The sequence below is a fragment of the Rhinichthys klamathensis genome, unplaced genomic scaffold (assembly GCF_029890125.1).
Source record: "Rhinichthys klamathensis goyatoka isolate OS25496 unplaced genomic scaffold, OSU_Roscu_1.1 h1tg000049l_1, whole genome shotgun sequence".
Classification (NCBI taxonomy): domain Eukaryota; kingdom Metazoa; phylum Chordata; class Actinopteri; order Cypriniformes; family Leuciscidae; genus Rhinichthys; species Rhinichthys klamathensis.
Window position 1 is genome coordinate 432471 of NW_026606595.1, and position 18455 is coordinate 450925.

At 47.2% G+C, this 18455-nt stretch overlaps 1 protein-coding gene across 1 annotated transcript in view; it reads left to right on the top strand.

The window, feature by feature from the left end:
• Positions 1-18455, top strand: part of LOC130082705 (protein unc-79 homolog) — a 91990-nt gene that overhangs the window by 37594 nt on the left and 35941 nt on the right. Inside the window, 12 exon segments of the mRNA XM_056247560.1 lie at positions 1292-1522; positions 1604-1794; positions 3867-3990; positions 4074-4205; positions 4581-4796; positions 7567-7794; positions 10204-10339; positions 10423-10502; positions 12048-12196; positions 15877-16034; positions 17992-18173; positions 18245-18446. Coding sequence (XP_056103535.1) covers positions 1292-1522; positions 1604-1794; positions 3867-3990; positions 4074-4205; positions 4581-4796; positions 7567-7794; positions 10204-10339; positions 10423-10502; positions 12048-12196; positions 15877-16034; positions 17992-18173; positions 18245-18446 — 2029 coding nt within the window.

The following is an 18455-nucleotide window of genomic DNA, read 5'->3' on the forward strand; positions in this document are numbered from 1 at the left end:
CACTCCAGACACACTCCCGACACACCCCCGACACACTCCAGACACACCCCCGACACACTCCAGACACACCCCCGGCACACTCCAGACACACTCCCGACACACTCCAGACACACCCCCGACACACTCCCGACGCACTCCCGACACACTCCCGACGCACTCCCGACGCACTCCCGACGCACTCCCGACGCACTCCAGACACACCCTCGGCACACTCCAGACACACTCCAGACACACCCCCGACACACTCCAGACACACCCCCGACACACTCCAGACACACCGCCAACACACCCCCCGCACACTCCAGACACACCCCAGACACACCCCCGACACACATCAGCACACTCCCGACACTCTCCCGACACATTCGACACACTCCAGACACACTCCCGACACACTCCAGACACACCCCCAACACACCGCTGACACACCCCCGCACACTCCAGACACACCCCAGACACCCCCCCGAAACACTCCCAGCACACTCCCGACACACTCCCGACACACTCCCGACACACCCCTGACACACTTCCGACACACTCCCGACACACACCCGACGACACACTGGATTAGAACCCAAAGACAGGAGCGGACCGTGTTTGGCCACTGCCCCGCCAAGCATGTGCTACACGCTGCTCAAGTGCTGAACGATAGAGCTGCACACATGCTTCTGAGTTGGAGAGATCCAGCCTAGTGCAGACTATTCCAAACACAACGGACAGTGTTGTATACTATAAACATCCACATGCCATAGGACTGGTGTGATAACTTATACTCAGATATTTCTCATGAAAAAGATTATTAGCCATTTGTTTTTCTTGTGAATGTGCGTGATGGTGTTCTAGCAGCACGGTGAGGAGCTGAAGAACAAAGGGAATAAAATGCTGTGGGCAGGACCCCCACCCACGTCGTCATGTATCATTGGCCTTCAGGCGTGAATAAAGGTTTCTTCAGCAAATATTCCATAGTCATGTGTTGTACCAAGTGAACCGACTCTATGGGAATTTTAATTTCAGTTAATTCTGTGGAAGATTCAAGCCAGTAACTCCTGAATTCAGGAATCGTTTTTGAGCGATTCAGCTCGAATCATTTAAAGCTTCGGCTCATTAGAGTGATTTTTTCATGTGTCTGTGTTCACTGCTAATGCTGAATGTTTGTTTTGTTATGCTGTTTTTTGTATCTCATCACATTCTGTTAAGACCGCAAACTCACATTCACAACTCAGATAAAGATAAAAACAGAACAAATATGATTTAACTGTGATAGTTGATAAACGTATATCTGCTGGCGCAGGTGAGTCTGTGCACGCCCAGCGAGAACACGCCCACCGAGAGCCTGGCGCGGCTGGTCAGCATGGTCTTCCAGTGGTTCCACTCCACCGCCTACATGATGGACGATGAGGTGGGCAGCCTGGTGGAGAAGCTCAAGCCTCAGTTTGTCACCAAGTGGCTGAAGACGGTGTGCGACGTGCGCTTTGACGTCATGGTCATGTGCCTTCTGCCCAAACCGGTGGAGTTTGCCAGGGTGAGTGAACTGAGAGCCGGTGTAACTGACATACTGCAATGATTGATGCGCCCTGTGGCTTCAGCGTGTGTGTGTGTGCAGGTGGGAGGATACTGGGATAAGTCGTGCAGCACGGTGACGCAGCTGAAGGAAGGACTGAATCGCATCCTCTGTCTGATTCCCTATAACGTGATCAGTCAGCCGCTGTGGGAGTGTTTCATGCCTGAGTGGTTGGAGGCCATTCGCACTGAAGTTCCTGACCAGCAGCTCAAAGAGTTTCGTGAGGTCCTCAGGTACAGACGCACGTTACTGTTCCACGCAAACACACTTGTGACACCTCTCTTTGTCTCCATAATCTCCACCTGTGTGTCACAGGTTGTTTTGGTTCATGTTTCATGTCAGTCATGTTTTCTGTCTTGTCATGTGATTCCCTTGCCTCATATGATCCTGCCATGTGCTTCCCTAGTCTCTTGTCTCATGTTGTCATTGGTTAATTGTCTATCATGTTCACAGGTCTGTCTTGTTTAGTCATTAGTTCCTATGTGCATTTAAGCCCTCGTGTTTGCCATGTGTCTTAAGCCCTTGTGTTTGCCATGTGTCTTGGTCAAGTATTGTTATGTGTAACCACTGTTGGTAAGATCATGTTTATGTTCAAGTCCATGTTTTTCAAGCCGTGAAAAAGCTAAGCCAAGTCTTTGTTTTATGTTTGAGTATAATTAAACTGCACTTGGGTTCTGCAAACTTGCCTCCAGTGGACGTTGATTACAGAATACTTGACCGACCATGAACCTAGCAGTTGCCCTCCTTCGCCTTCGCCTTCGCCAAGGCAAACGGCCTATTGAGAGGGTTATGTCAAGGACTTTTGTGAACTCTGTCACCAGGTAAATTTCAATGACGTTGCCCTCAAGGGCATTTTTTGCAATGGACTTGACGATCACTGGAATTACCTAATTCCAGAAAGTGACATTCCTGGAACGCTTGCAGAGTATATTGACTTTATTAATGAGCTGTTCTTCATTTACTGTGGGTATTGTGGACGAGTATCCTGCAGTACCCGCTACCGCCAAGCCTGTGCTTCTTCACGTCATTCCTGCCGAGCCGGAGCTTCTTTACGTAATGCCTAATGAGCCTGAGTCCGCTCCGGATGATGCAGCGCTGATCATCATGGCCACGGCTATTTTCATTTCATTTATTTATTTAAGGACAGTGCACATTAATGAACATTTCTGTAAATTTGCCAGTGTTAGCCAGCAGGCTAATTTTCAACTGTAGTCCATTGGCAAGATGTTATATTAGGCACATTAAATCACACAGCAATTCATAAACAACAATAAAACATAATGCCATAGCACTGGCTCCAACCCGTGAGCTGGCCGAGCCAGAAGCCCCAGCTAAGATGGCCTCCGTTCCAGAGTCTCGTCCCAAGATGGCCTCCGTTCCAGAGTCTCATCCCAAGATGGCCTCCGTTCCAGAGTCTCGTCCCAAGATGGCCTCCGTTCCAGAGTCTCGTCCCAAGATGGCCTCCGTTCCAGAGTCTCATCCCAAGATGGCCTCCGTTCCAGAGTCTCATCCCAAGATGGCCTCCGTTCCAGAGTCTTGTCCCAAGATGGCCTCCGTTCCAGAGTCTCGTCCCAAGATGGCCTCCGTTCCAGAGTCTCGTCCCAAGATGGCCTCCGTTCCAGAGTCTCCTCCCAAGATGGCCTCCGTTCCAGAGTCTCGTCCCAAGATGGCCTCCGTTCCAGAGTCTCATCCCAAGATGGCCTCCGTTCCAGAGTCTCATCCCAAGATGGCCTCCGTTCCAGAGTCTTGTCCCAAGATGGCCTCCGTTCCAGAGTCTCGTCCCAAGATGGCCTCCGTTCCAGAGTCATATATCCCCGGCCGTAGTGGCCAAGCCAAGGTCCTTGGCCCAGGTCCAGGTCTAATTCCCTTGCCCTCATGTGATCCTGCCATGTGCTTCCCTAGTTTTTTTGTCTCATGTTGTGTGCATTTAAGCCGTCATGTTTGCCATGTGTCTTGGTCAAGTATTGTTATATGTAACCACTGTTGGGTAGGATCATGTTTATGTTTAAGTCCATGTTTTTCAAGCCATGAAAAAGCCAAGCCAAATCTTTGTTATATGTTTGATCATGTTTGAGTATAATTAAACTGCATTTGGGTTCTGCACACTTTCCTCCAGTGGACGTTGATTACACTGAGCTTCATATCACTGTGTTTGATCACAATTGTTTCTGTTCATTTTATGTCCTGCTGTGTTTCTCACAAAGTCAAACGGGTTTCACTGATATTTTCTGAGAGGAGGGGCTTGTGGGTATTTGAGGAGGGACAGCTTTATCATCTGATCTCGTGGTTTTGTTTCTCTTTGCAGTAAGATGTTTGATATTGAGTTGTGTCCGCTGCCCTTTTCCATGGAGGAGATGTTTGGATTCATCAGCTGTAGATTCACTGGATATCCAGCTTCAGTGCAAGAGCAAGCGCTGCTGTGGCTTCATGTGAGCACACACACACACACACTCACACGTCTGTGTTGGTCTGTATGTGGAGTGTGAGCCGGTGCTGTATCCGTGTTCTGCAGGTTCTGTCGGAGCTGGATATTGTGGTTCCTTTGCAGCTGCTCATCAGCATGTTCTCTGACGGTGTGAACTCACTGAAGGAACTGGCCAATCAGAGAAGAGCTCGTGCTGCAGACCTGTCAGGACCCCGCAGGGTGAGAGACTCTCCTTAAAGGGACAGTTCAGACAAACATTCAGTTCTGGCATCAGTTACACACGCTCAGGTTTTGGTGATCAGACTTTTAATGGAGGGACAGGAATCTCTCGGATATTATAAAAGATATCTTCATTTGTGTTCTGACGTGAGCATAGGTAACTGATGACAGACTTTACATGTGAACTAAATTTGGAGAAATTCATCACCAGTTAAAGACGGTTGTTACAGCAGAAAGCTGAAAGCTACATGAAGCAGTACATGTGGCCTAATGAATAGAAAGCCAGCTGTTTTCTCAGATGTGTGTTGTATTGGTGTGTGTGATATTTTCTTTCTTCTTAAGAACTCACCTGTTCAGCTGATTGTTTCCCCGCAGGTCAGTGTGGTTTCAGACCCCGGCAGACGAGGGCAGCACAACAACCTGAGCCCATTCCCCAGCCCGTTCCGGAGCCCGTTCCGGAGCCCTCTGCGCTGCAGTCCCTTCAGGAACCTGGGCCACGCCGCCGGGAACTGTGCCCTGGACCTGGACTGTGATGATGACGACATGAACCTGGGCTGCTTCATCCTCATGTTTGACCTGGTGCTCAAACAGGTGACGTCACTCACTCATGCTCAGGCAGATCTCTGACGTGTCTGTGTGTGTGTGTGACACTGAGGCAGACGGAGATCTCTGACGTGTCTGTGTGTGTGTGTGTGTGTCAAGTCAAGTCAAGTCACCTTCATTTATACAGCGCTTTTAACAATATAGATTGTTTCAAAGCAGCTTTACAGTGATAACAGGAGATTGCAGTAACAGAGAGTGTTTTGGCTTTACAGCAGCTCTAGAATAAAGTTATTGTCCAGATAAAGTTAGTTTTGATTGATTCACTTCCGTTGCAAAGATCATTAGTTATTAACTTATGCCGAGTTCACACTGCACGACAGGGGTAACACTCAGTTGCTGGTGTGTTCACACTGCACGATGGATCGGCGACAGGAGGTTTCACACTGCATGACTTTACAAAAGAAAGAATCGGCGACAACTTCCGTCTGGTCCGCAAACTACGTTTCACAACCAAACACACACAAGAAGTGATAAGGAAATAACGCAAGATCGCGCGTGCGTGAGACCGGAGTTCTCGTGCGAGACTGAAATTGTTATTAAAAATGATAGCCTGCAAGAAGATTGCCATCCAAATTTTCTGTGCGCTGATTTGCAGCGAAAAGGAGAAAAAAACTGATTATGCAGGAGGAAATTGTTGGGAGACGAGAGCAAGGATTGTGTGTTCTGCAAAGAGAGTTGGGGGTAAATAAATAATTTTGCAATGTGCTGCTGTTGCTGCTGGTCAAGCAAATGTTTGTGCTTTGTTTCTGTTTGATATGACGTCGGCTGTAGGTCATCGCCGATGTAGTTTTCAGTCAGAACACATTCACACAGCGGGAACTTGAACCGACTCATCAGCGATTCTCTTAGATCGCGTCTTTGATAATTCACACTGCGTGATTGTCACTCGCATGAACGATCTGTACATCGGTAATGGGAAGGGAAGGAGGCCTTCACAGGGGAGAGACTAGTTGACACTTCAGGACTGCGTTGTTATCGTGTCCAGGCGCAGGTCCTTCATCAGATCTGGTGTGTGTGTGTGAGTGTGTCCAGGCGCAGGTCCTTCATCAGATCTGGTGTGTGTGTGTGAGTGTGTCCAGGCGCAGGTCCTTCATCAGATCTGGTGTGTGTGTGTGAGTGTGTCCAGGCGCAGGTCCTTCATCAGATCTAGATTTATTATTAATAATTATTAGATACGGCCTGAATATAGAGCTGAGTATCATCAGCATAACAGTGAAAACTAATGCCATGTTTCCTAATGATATCTCCTAATGGTAGCATGTACAGAGTGAACAGCAGCGGTCCTAGCACTGAGCCTTGTGGTACGCCATACTGAACTTGTGATCGATAAGACATCTCTTCATTTACTGCTACAAACTGATAACGGTCAGTTAAATATGATTTAAACCATGCTAGTGCAATTCCACTAATGCCAACATAGTTTTCTAGTCTATTTAAAAGAATGTTGTGGTCAATGGTGTCAAATGCAGCACTAAGATCGAGTAACACTAATAGAGAGATACAACCACGATCGGATGATAAGAGCAAATCATTTGTGACTCTAAAGAGAGCGGTCTCAGTGCTATGGTACGGTCTGAATCCGGACTGAAAATCCTCGCAGATATCATTTCTTTCTAGAAAGGAACATAGTTGTGAAGATACTGCTTTTTCTAATATCTTTGACAGAAAAGGCAGATTCGAGATCGGCCTGTAATTGACTAATTCTGTAGGATCAAGTTGTGGTTTTTTAACAAGCGGTTTTATCATAGCCAGTTTAAAGGTTATTGGTACGTATCCTAGAGACAAAGATGAATTAATGATATTAAGAAGAGGATCTATGACCTCTGGAAACATCTCTTTCAGTAGCTTAGTCGGTATAGGATCTAACATACAAGTTGTCGATTTAGATGAATTAACGAGTTTGCAGAATTCTTCCTCTCCTATAGCAATAAATAAATCAAATTTGTCCTCAGGGAGACTACAATGCACTTCCTGTTGCGATACTGTGGTAGACGGTTGCATAGTTATAATTTTGTCCCTGATATTATCAATCTTATAAGTGAAGAAGTTCATAAAGTCATCACTGCCGTGTTGCTTGGACACTTCTGAGCTTGAAGCTTTCTTTTTCGTTAGTTTAGCCACTGTTTCAAATAAATACCTAGGATTATGTTTATTTTCTTCTAATAGGGTTGAAAAATAAGCAGATCTAGCAGCTTTTAAAGCCTCTCTGTAAGCAATCGAGCTCTCCTTCCATGAAATACGAAATTTTTCTGGCTGTTCTCTTAAGGGCCTGAGTGTGTGTGTGTGTGTGTGTGTGTGTGAGTGTGCTCGCTGTACCACGGCGTTGGACTATTTTCTTTAATCTTCTTTAAGTGCAACGGAGCAACTGCGTCTAAAATGCCGGAAAAGTCAAAGTCAAAAGTTTATGTCGCAATATCAAGTTCTTCTAAGCTATCTGGGATGCTGAGATGATGAAACTGATTAGGAAGATTATTGATAAAGCAATCTTTAGTGGCAGAAGTTATAGGTCTAACGTATTTATAACACGGAGTCGGCTTTGCAGCCTTGGCTAAATGTAATTTACATGAGACTAGATAATGATCTGAGATGTCATCGCTCTGCTGCAGAATTTCAACAGCATCAACATCTATTCCATGTGATAATATTAGATCTAGAGTATGATTACGACAATGAGTAGGTCCCGACACGTGTTGTCTAACTCCAGTAGAGTTCAGAATGTCTCTAAATGCCAATCCCAATGCATTCCACGTGTGTGCAGATGGAGCTGCAGGAGGACGCGCTGACGCCGGGCCTGGAGAGCAGTCTGGGCCGGGACGTGGTGGGCATCATTAACAGTGTTCTTCAGGCCCCGTGGGGCGGCTCACACACCTGTCAGAAGGACGAGAAGGCCCTGGAGTGCAGCCTGTGCCAGTCCAGCATCCTCTGCTACCAGCTGGCCTGCGACCTTCTGCAGAGACTGACCCCGCGCGAGGAGATCCGGCTGGTGGTGAGACACACACACACACACACACACACACACACACACACACACACACACACACACACACACACACACACACACACACACTCACGCACACCCTCACACACACACACACACGCACTCACACACACACACACACACACGCATACACACACTCACACACACTTCAAGCAAAGTCAGGATCTTAGGCCCCCCACACCCCAACATTTCGTAATATTTTACTCTGAATTGCACAACAGTAATATTGAGTTAAGTGGGACATTTAAAAATATATATTTATTTTACTTTAAACTGCATAACAAAAATTGTCTACACTTTGGTACTTGCTCCCTTAAGCTTTTAGATATAAACCTTCTTGGTTTTGGGTTCATCAAGAGTCTTCATTTTGTCCATTGTCTTCAATATTCAAAATGACATTTGTCCATTTAGCTATGAGAAAACTACGAGAAAATAAACCTCTTGGTTTTAGCTTGAACAATTGTCTTCTTATTGTGAATATATCTGATATTCTGATTCTCAAATTTGTGTTATTGATTGTATTTTGCCTTTTTTAACACTTTTATAATGATCATAATAGATGATAAGGGGTGATCGGCGCCGCCATGTAATAGACATGCAAATTCATCCACTTCTCCATGACATGAAAGTAAGTGGCCGGTGAACTGGGAGAAGAATAAAAAGTAAAACTAAAAGTAAACTATTTAGTTACCTACACTATGTAGTTCTGACTTGCTTTAGTTCATACTGTACTCAGAGCTAGCGTTATCTGAGAAACATCATATCTAAACTCGGTTTCACTTTATTTTGATGGTCCCTTTAACACATTCCGTTGACTATAAGTAACGTTGCACCTTCATGTCTACTAGCTCTCATTAGAGTGTTAGTAGAAGTAGAAGTAGGGTTAGGGTTAGATTAAGTTGACATGTAGTTGCAGAATTACTTATAGTCAGTAGAGTGTCTGTTGGAGGAGCATCACAATAAAGTGTTTGCAGATATTAAGCAAACAGTCTACTAATACTCTAATGAGAGTTAGCTAACATATACCGTATTTTCCGCACTATACGGCGCACCGGATTATAAGGCGCATAAGATACTGCAGTCAAACGTTTGACTGGGTTTGCGTTATGCATCCACTAGATGTCAACAAATGTCAACAAAACAGTCAGATAAAGTCAAACTTTATTAAGCGTTCTGACAACTCCGTTCACTCCCATGGTAACGTTGTTCAAACGTTAAAGGAAAACTCCGGTCAATTTTAACATTGAGCTCATTTTTTGTAAATTTGGAGTGCTGTCAGTACAGATAACAACGACAAAAACCGGTGTTGCCTACACCGTGTTATCCTCTTTTTAAAATTTGCACCCTGTTGACTTAAACGGGGCAAGTTTTAAACCTGCTTTTAGCCTCTTAAAAACCTTAATGTGTCATTACAAGTGCACAGCCATGTGAGTGAACACGGTGAGTCTGACTCCAGTAAATGTGAAAGATATCAATAAAAATGATGTTTATTCAGCCAGCTCACATACCCGTATTTTCTTCCTGTTTTCGGTCGAAGTCCACAGTAGGCGATTGTCGAGTGCGCGCGCGCGATCATTGGTAACTAAGCAACAGTGGAGACTCAGACTGTCAGCCGATGACGGTGCTGTGTGGTGTTCTCTATGTGAGAATATCAGCTCAAATGGAGAGTTCATCCGAATCAGATGTTGAACACGTAGAGGAGGTTTGATCGCACGCGCGAACTCGACAATCGACTACTGTGGACTTCGGCCGAAAACAGGAAGTAAATACGGGTATGTGAGCTGGCTGAATAAAGAGATTATTCCTGCCTTCGTGAAAGCTCGGATCACAGGAGACTGATATATCAGCCCAGGCATCCACGATCCATTGGCAGATAGTGGCGTAAGTCGGCCGGCGCTGTCTCCGCGTCTTGGTGAACGTGTGTTCACCATCCATATATAAGCCGCTCCGCATTATAAGGCGCACTGACGTTTTTTGAGAAAATTAAAGGCTTTTAAGTGCGCCTTATAGTGCGGAAAATACGGTAGTTGCAAAGTAACTTATAGTCAACAGCACGTTCAAAAGGGTCCATCAAAATAAAGTGTTACCCAAAACTCTTATAATGCTGTGTTCATGTGTCCTGTGAAGTGCCCTACTCTTCCACTGACGGTCGAGTGGAACGCAGCCTTCGCTTCCAGAGCGCCTGAGTCAAACACGTGTGCTGCTCCTCCAGGCAGTGCTGTAAACCAGCCAATCAGATCGCGTCTTACTAGGCAGAGAGAATGTTTTCTAGTTTTGTGTGAGATCTGCATCGGGCGGTCAGGAACAGAACTGCCAAACCGCTTTACATGTCATCACATCATTCTCCTGGATGAGAGAGAGGTCCAGGTGTTTCAGCATGTGGTGTGTGTTCGACAGGAACCCTCCGAGTGTCTGGAGGACAGTTTGGTTTTCCCTCGAGCTGATTTCAGCCTCCGATCTGAGAACGGAGCCGATGAAGGAGACGCTCCCTCGGAAAACCCCGGCAGCCACAATCCCTCTCCTGAGATCCCTCGTACGTGTCCATCGTTCCCTTCATCACACATTCACACGCTCACAGATCTGTGTTTCTGAGCATCAGTGTGTTCTCCTCCCTAGCGCTGAAGAACTGCGCCGACAGGAAGTTCTCGTACCTGCAGCTTCCTGTTTCCCTCAAGCTTCTGTACACCGTGCTGCAGGTAAAGGTCACGCTGGGGTCAGGGGGTAAAGGTCACGCTGGGGTCAGGGGGTAAAGGTCACGCTGGGGGCAGGCAGGTAAAGGTCACGCTGGGGTCAGGGGGTAAAGCTCACGCTGGGGGCAGGTGGGTAAAGGCCATGCTGGGGTCAGGGGGGGTAAAGGCCACGTTGGGGTCAGGGGGGGTAAAGGTCACACTGGGGTCAGGGTGGTAAAGGTCACATTGAGGTCAGTGGGGTAAAGGTCACGCTGGGGGCAGGCGGGTAAAGGTCATGCTGAGCTCAGGGGTGAAAAGGTCACGCTGGGGTTAGGTGGGTAAAGGTTACACTGGGGTCAGGGGGTAAAGGTCATGCTGGGGTCAGGGGGTAAAGATCACACTGGGGTCAGGGGGTAAAGGTCATACTGGGGTCACGCGGGTAAAGGCAACGATGGGGTCAGGGGGGTAAAGGCCACGCTGGGGGCAGGCGGGTAAAGGTCACGTTGGGGTCAGGGGGTAAAGGTCACGCTGGGGTCAGACGGGGAAAGGTCATGTTTGGGTCAGGGGGTAAAGGTCACGCTGGGGTCAGGGGGGGGGGGGGGTAAAGGCCACGCTGGGGTCACGCGGATAAAGGCCACGCTGGGGTCAGGCTGGTAACGGTCACGCTGGGGGCAGGTGGGTAAAGGTCACGCTGGGGTCAGGGGGTAAAGGTCACTGGGTTCAGGGGGTAAAGGTCACACTGGGGTCAGGGGGTAAAGGTCATACTGGGATCACGCGTGTAAAGGTCACGCTGGGGTCAGGGGGTAAAGGTCATACTGGGGTAACGCGGGTAAAGGAAACGATGGGGTTAGGCTGGTAAAGGTCACGCTGGGGGCAGGCGGGTAAAGGTCACGCTGAGGTCAGGGGTGTAAAGGTCATACTGGGGTCACACGGGTAAAGGCAACGATTGGGTCAGGGGGTAAAGGCCACGCTGGGGGCAGGCGGGTAAAGGTCACGTTGGGGTCGGGGTAAAGGTCACGCTGGGGTCAGGGGGATAAAGGTCACATTGGGGCCAGGGGGTAAAGGTCACGCTGGGGTCAGGGGTAAAGGTCATACTGGGGTCACGCGGGTAAAGGCCACGCTGGGGTCACGCGGGTAAAGGCCACGCTGGGGTCAGGCTGGTAAAGGTCACGCTGGGGGCAGGGGTGTAAAGGTCATACTGGGGTCAGGCGGGTAAAGGTCACGCTGGGGTCAGGGGTGTAAAGGTCACGCTGGGGTCAGGCGGGTAAAGGTCACGCTGGGGTCAGGCGGGTAAAGGTCACACTGGGAGCAGGCGGGTAAAGGTCACGCTGGGGTCAGGCGGGTAAAGGTCACACTGGGAGCAGGCGGGTAAAGGTCACGCTGGGGTCAGGCGGGTAAAGGTCACACTGGGAGCAGGCGGGTAAAGGTCACACTGGGGTCAGGCGGGTAAAGGTCACGTTGGGGTCAGGGTGGTAAAGGTCACACTGGGAGCAGGCGGGTAAAGGTCACACTGGGGTCAGGGGGCGCGTGCGGCGTCATGTGACTCACGAGTCTGCTTTCCCTCTCTGGCAGGAGATGAGTAAGTTCGAGGAGCCGGATATCCTCTTCAACATGCTGAGCGTCCTGAAGATCCTGTGTTTGCACGGAGAGTGCCTGTATCACGCCAGGAAAGACCAGCCGCAGTTCCTGGCCTATATACAGGAGAAGATGCTCATTCCCAGGTACCCCTTTCTCCCACTCACTGAACGCCCATCAGAGGAAAATCACATCATGACAGATTATAATCAGGTGGCATTCAATCTATCAATGATTATTTATAAAGCATGTTCAAAAACAACCAAACTGCTGTGCAATACTTATAAGCTATCAGCAGGAAAGCAAAACACACAATGAACATACACAACTTTTATAGTACTCACAGAAGTAACAAATAAGCTAAATACAGAGGGACTGGGTTATTGAGAGCTTTAAAGACTAATAGTATGATTTTAACTCTTTCCCCACCAGCATTTTTTATATTTTTCACAAAACTTTCATGGCCCTCAGAATATTCTGTTGTGTGAATATCTGAATATGCAAAATATCAAAAGAAATAACAAAGCCTTTGCTTAAAAAACAACAAAACAAAAACATTTTATTCTAGCAACTTCATACAATCTTTTTATGAATGTGGGTAAGTTTCATAAAAAAACTACATTTTACAGTTTTTTTTACAATAATTTCTCAAAACTCATTTTTTCTAAACTCTTCACTCAGTTCTCTACTAACCTTTAGCTTTACAGCAGTTCATTTCACATTCACTAAAACTACCAAAACACTTCATTCATGTCTTAAAGGGGTCATATAATGCCATTTTTGTACAAGCTAATATGATTCTTTAGAGTCTAAATTAAAACTTTGTAATATAATTTAATTAAAAATTCTCATTAGTATTGTAAGAAAACACTTATTTTACCTGGTCAAAAACAGCTCTGTTTTCAGCACGCCGTTTCAGTGTATATGACTTTAAATGATAATGAGCTTTGCTCACCCCGCCTCTCTGTTCTGCGCTACACCGTTTGTAACACAATAACACAATAACCATAACGCGTTGTTCATTATAAACGTGGGATTATGAATTATATTGAGAACGTCGTAAATAGAAAACATGCCGTAATGTACCTTGAGTGTAAACCTTAGACGCATTCATTGTGAAGCGTGCAGCTAGCGATTTGCAAAGATTAATATAAATATTAAAGATTAATAAAACGTTACACTCACTTCAGTTATTTTGGAGGTGCAGAGGGAACATGAATATCTGGTACCGATCCTTTCTTCAGGAGCAGCTTCTTAGCAAATCCAGCTTTATACTGACCCTCGTTTATAAAGCAGTCTGGTGAGAAATGATTCGCGCAAACATGAGAGCATTGACGTTGCTCGTGGGGAATATTCCCTTCGAAAACAAACTCAGCCACTGCGTCTTCAGCGGTTCGGATTTAGGAACATTAAAATGACTGTGTTCGTTATTACACCAAAGAACAGAACACCACAATCGCTTAGACGCCATTCTGCTCATAGACAGTGCTCCAGCATATCAACAATGACCGCGCCGGTCCGCGCAGACTATGATTGACAGCTCGCTCATGAGCGAGGGCGGGTCTGTGTTGGATCGCTACTGTCAATCAACAATCACACGGTCGAACGGCTCAATTTGAGGCAGGGGAAAACATATAAGGAGATTAAAACAAAAACACTGGATGGATTTTTATCATTTTATGATGTTTGTGTACAGGCACTGCCAACACACATTTCAGTACAATCAACTTGTAAAAGTGCATGTACCATTATATGACCCCTTTAAATCAGCTCATTCTTCCTGAACAATAGCAGAAGATTCACACACACACACACACACACACACTCATCAAACAATGAGCTAAAACACCAACATCAGGAACAATATACAATGATTGCTTTAGTAAAATATCTTTACAGAACAAGAATGACTCTCTACTGTTATAATTCACTGCAGTTTATGTTACATGATCCACGTTTACTGTACTCAATTATTCCTCAGTTTCCCCTTTTGTGTGTGAAACTGAAAGACTAACACTTGCACTGCTGTTGTGATGTGTGTGTGTGTGTGTTCATGTTTATATTACATTGTGGGGACTAAATGACCCCACAAGTATAGTAAAACCTGAAATCACCTACATTGTGGGGCCCAGCCAGCGGCCCCCATGAGGAAAACAGCGTATAAATCATAATAAGTAATGTTTTTTGAAAATGTAAAAATGCAGAAAGTTGTGTGTGATGGGCAGGTTTAGGGATAGGGGCAGTGTGTGTGTGTGTGTGTGTGTGTGTGTGTGTGTGATGGGCAGGTTTAGGGATAGGGGCAGTGTGTGTGTGTGTGTGTGTGATGGGCAGGTTTAGGGATAGGGGCAGTGTAAGGGGACAGAATATACAGTTTGTACAGTATAAAAACCATTACACCTATGGAGAGTCCCCACAAAGATGTGTGCGCCTGTGTGTGTGTGTGTGTGTGTGTGTGTGTGTGTGTTTCTCTGATCCACTGCTGTGTGTGTGTGTGTGTGTGTGTGTGTGTGTGTGTGTGTGTGTGTGTGTGTGTGTGTGTTCTCTGATCCACTGCTGTGTGTGTGTGTGTGTGTGTGTGTGTTTCTCTGATCCACTGCTGTTGTGATGTGTGTGTGTGTGTGTGTGTGTGTTTCTCTGATACACTGCTGTCTGTGTGTTTCTCTGATACACTGCTGTGTGTGTGTGTGTGTGTGTGTGTTTCTCTGATACACTGCTGTATGTGTGTGTGTGTGTGTGTGTGTCTGATACACTGCTCATGTGGTGTGTGTGTGTGTGTGTCTGATACACTGCTCATGTGGTGTGTGTGTGTTTCTCTGATACACTGCTGTGTGTGTGTGTGTGTGTGTGTGTGTGTGTGTGTGTGTGTGTGTCTGATACACTGCTCATGTGGTGTGTGTGTGTTTCTCTGATACACTGCTGTGTGTGTGTGTGTGTGTGTGTGTGTGTCTGATACACTGCTCATGTGGTGTGATGTGTGTGTTTCTCTGATACACTGCTGTGTGTGTGTGTGTGTGTGTGTGTGTGTGTGTGTTTCTCTGATCCACTGCTGTGTGTGTGTGTGTGTGTGTGTGTGTGTTTCTCTGATCCAATGCTGTGTGTGTGTGTGTGTGTGTGTGTGTGTGTGTTTCTCTGATCCACTGCTGTTGTGATGTGTGTGTTTCTCTGATACACTGCTGTGTGTGTGTGTGTGTGTCTGATACACTGCTCATGTGGTGTGTGTTTCTCTGATCCACTGCTGTTGTGATGTGTGTGTGTGTGTGTGTGTTTCTCTGATACACTGCTGTGTGTGTGTTTCTCTGATACACTGCTGTGTGTGTGTGTGTGTGTGTGTGTGTGTGTGTGTGTTTCTCTGATACACTGCTGTATGTGTGTGTGTGTGTGTGTGTGTGTGTGTGTGTCTGATACACTGCTCATGTGGTGTGTGTGTGTCTGATACACTGCTCATGTGGTGTGTGTGTGTTTCTCTGATACACTGCTGTGTGTGTGTGTGTGTGTGTGTGTGTGTGTGTGTCTGATACACTGCTCATGTGGTGTGTGTGTGTTTCTCTGATACACTGCTGTGTGTGTGTGTGTGTGTGTGTGTGTGTGTCTGATACACTGCTCATGTGGTGTGATGTGTGTGTTTCTCTGATACACTGCTGTGTGTGTGTGTGTGTGTGTGTTTCTCTGATCCACTGCTGTTGTGATGTGTGTTTTTCTGATACACTGCTGTGTGTGTGTGTCTGATACACTGCTCATGTGGTGTGTGTGTGTGTGTGTGTGTCTGATACACTGCTCATGTGGTGTTTGTGTGTGTGTGTGTGTGTGTGTGTGTGTGTGTGTGCAGCCTGTGGGCCATGCTGAGGTCTGAGTTCTGCCAGCTGGCGTCTCTGGCCGTCCCGCAGCTCCTGCACGCGCTCACTCTGTCTCACGGAGCCGATATCTTCTGGAGGCTGGTGGACAGCAGCTTCAACAGCCAGGACTGGAAGATCCGCTTCCAAGCAGGTCTGACTGATCTTTCCTAAAACACTGTTGCCACGGTTACTGTCGCCCGCCTGCAGGATTAATGGGAGCCTCTTATGGTGATTGACAGCGAGATGCTGTGACCTTGAGCTGGCTTTTCACACACATCGACTAACACACACACCACCGGATAAAGAGGATTAGGGGTGTTTGCGAATCACTCAGCACTATCACTAAACCGCTGTTATCCACATCAACTCCAGATGGAGAATGTCTGTAAACGTTAAACCTTACGTGTCATTTTCATTAATGAATCACTAACAGTGGATTCCCCAGTGGAAAGCCTGAGCCGCGTCTGCAGCCCAGAAGAGCACGTTTACAGCTGGTATTAAGATGCGTTTTGGTGGATCACAAGTGGACGATGGATTTACACCTGGCGTTTTAATCCGTCTCTTCTGTTCACTTTCAACACTTCTGTCAGTGAATTCTCTCATGCAGAATCGCATGATGGCTGATTGTTTGCATCACAACACAGTTATGCACAAGCACCCTGTAAAAACTGTAGTGATCACAACACGGGTACACAGCCGATCGCAGTCTCAGGTGTCACCACTAGAGAGCGCTCCAAGACCATGTTTAAACAGGGTAAGAGATTTATCAGTGCACCTAGACCAGTGGTTCCCAAACCTGTCCTGGGGACCCCCACCGCTTCAGCTTCTGTATGTCTCCCTCATCAGACAATTCAAGCCTTGCAGTCTGTACTAATGAGCTGATCAGTTGAATCAGGTGTGTTAGTTAAGTAAGACATGCAAAATGTGCAGTGGTCCCCGGGACAGGAGTGAGAACCACTGACCTAGACAATGAAGGGGTTCTTCAGCCAATATTTTCTTATTCCAAAGAAAGGGGGAGGCATATTCTAGACCTCACAGGTTTAAACAAATACCTGAGGAAATACCAGTTCAGAATGCGGACACACAAATCCCTGCTTCATTCTGTACTAAGAGGAGATTGGTTCACCTCGATTGGTTTAAAGGACGCATATTTTCACGTCCAGATCCATTCCCAGCACAGAGATTTTCTGAGGTTTGCGTTCAAGGACACGACATACAAAATCATGGTTCTACCTTTTGGCCTCTCTTTCACAAAGTGGACAACATTAAGACAGCAGGGCTTGAGAATATTAGCATATCTCGACACCTGGTTAATCTGTGCCAGGTCAGGGGAGATGGGGAACTGCATACGAGGGCAGTATTAATGCATTTAAATGCTCTCGGATTCGTAGTGACCCAGAAGAAGAGCTCATTATCCCCAACCCAGTCCGTGTTATTTCTGGGTTTAGACCTGGACTCGGTAACTTAGCAGCAAAGAGGGGGAAGTCTATGGAACTGTGTGAATCAGTTTCGTCTGGGGAAAACTGTGTCTGAGGTTGCTAGGTCTCATGGCTTCAGTCCTCACAGCGGTGCCTTTGGGGCATGAGAGATATACTGTTCATGAGAGATTTCCAGAGGTGGACCACAAGAGGCGTTTCCCATAGTGAGATCACTCATCTCCCTCAGAGAACCGAGGTTATTACCATAACCGGACGTTTTCAACTACCTCTGGAAGTGGTCGAAAGTGGACGTTTTAGTATTAGTATTAGTGGATGTAATACAAAACGTATTAGACCCTGTTTACTCCTGTATTTAGTGTCGTCCACTTGTGATCCGATCGACCGAAACGCTTCTTAATACCAGGTGTTAACAGGGCCAGAGACTCTTGCAAACCAGACATGAAGAAAGCACAATAATAACCACACAAAAACACTTCAGCTGCGCTCCGTCATGTAGTGTAGTTGTGCCTTGAGTAATCCGAGGCCCAATCCCGATCCTGCCTCACTTCACCGCCTGTCCCGAATAATGCCAAAAGAAATCTTTAACATCTTAGTAACCGCAGCTGCAGCACCCTAGGGACGTCAGTGATGTCATCAGGCAGATGTCGCTGATGTGTGCGTCTCTTTCAGTGGAGCGGGTGGCGGTGCTGTGCCGGTTCCTGGACATCGGCTCGGTGACGAAGAGCCACCTGCTGAAGTACTCTCTGGCGCACGCCTTCTGCTGCTTCCTGGCCAGCGTGGAGGACGTCAACCCGGCCGTGGCCACCCGAGCCCGGCTGCTGCTGGACACCGTCAAGCGGCCCGCGCTGCAGGTGAGCGAGACGCCTCGCCTCGAGTCACATGACCTCGCAGAGCCAGACGCGTGTGTGTGTCTCCCCACCAGGGCCTGTGTCTGTGCCTGGACTTCCAGTTCGACACCGTGGTGCGTGACCGGCCCGTGATCCTCAGCAAGCTGCTGCTGCTGCACTCGCTGAAGCCGGAGATCCCCGCGCTGAGCTGGGAGTTCTTCGTCAACCGCTTCGAGACGCTGTCGCTGGAGGCGCAGCTGCACCTGGACTGCAACAAGGAGTTCCCTTTCCCTACAAGTGAGTGTG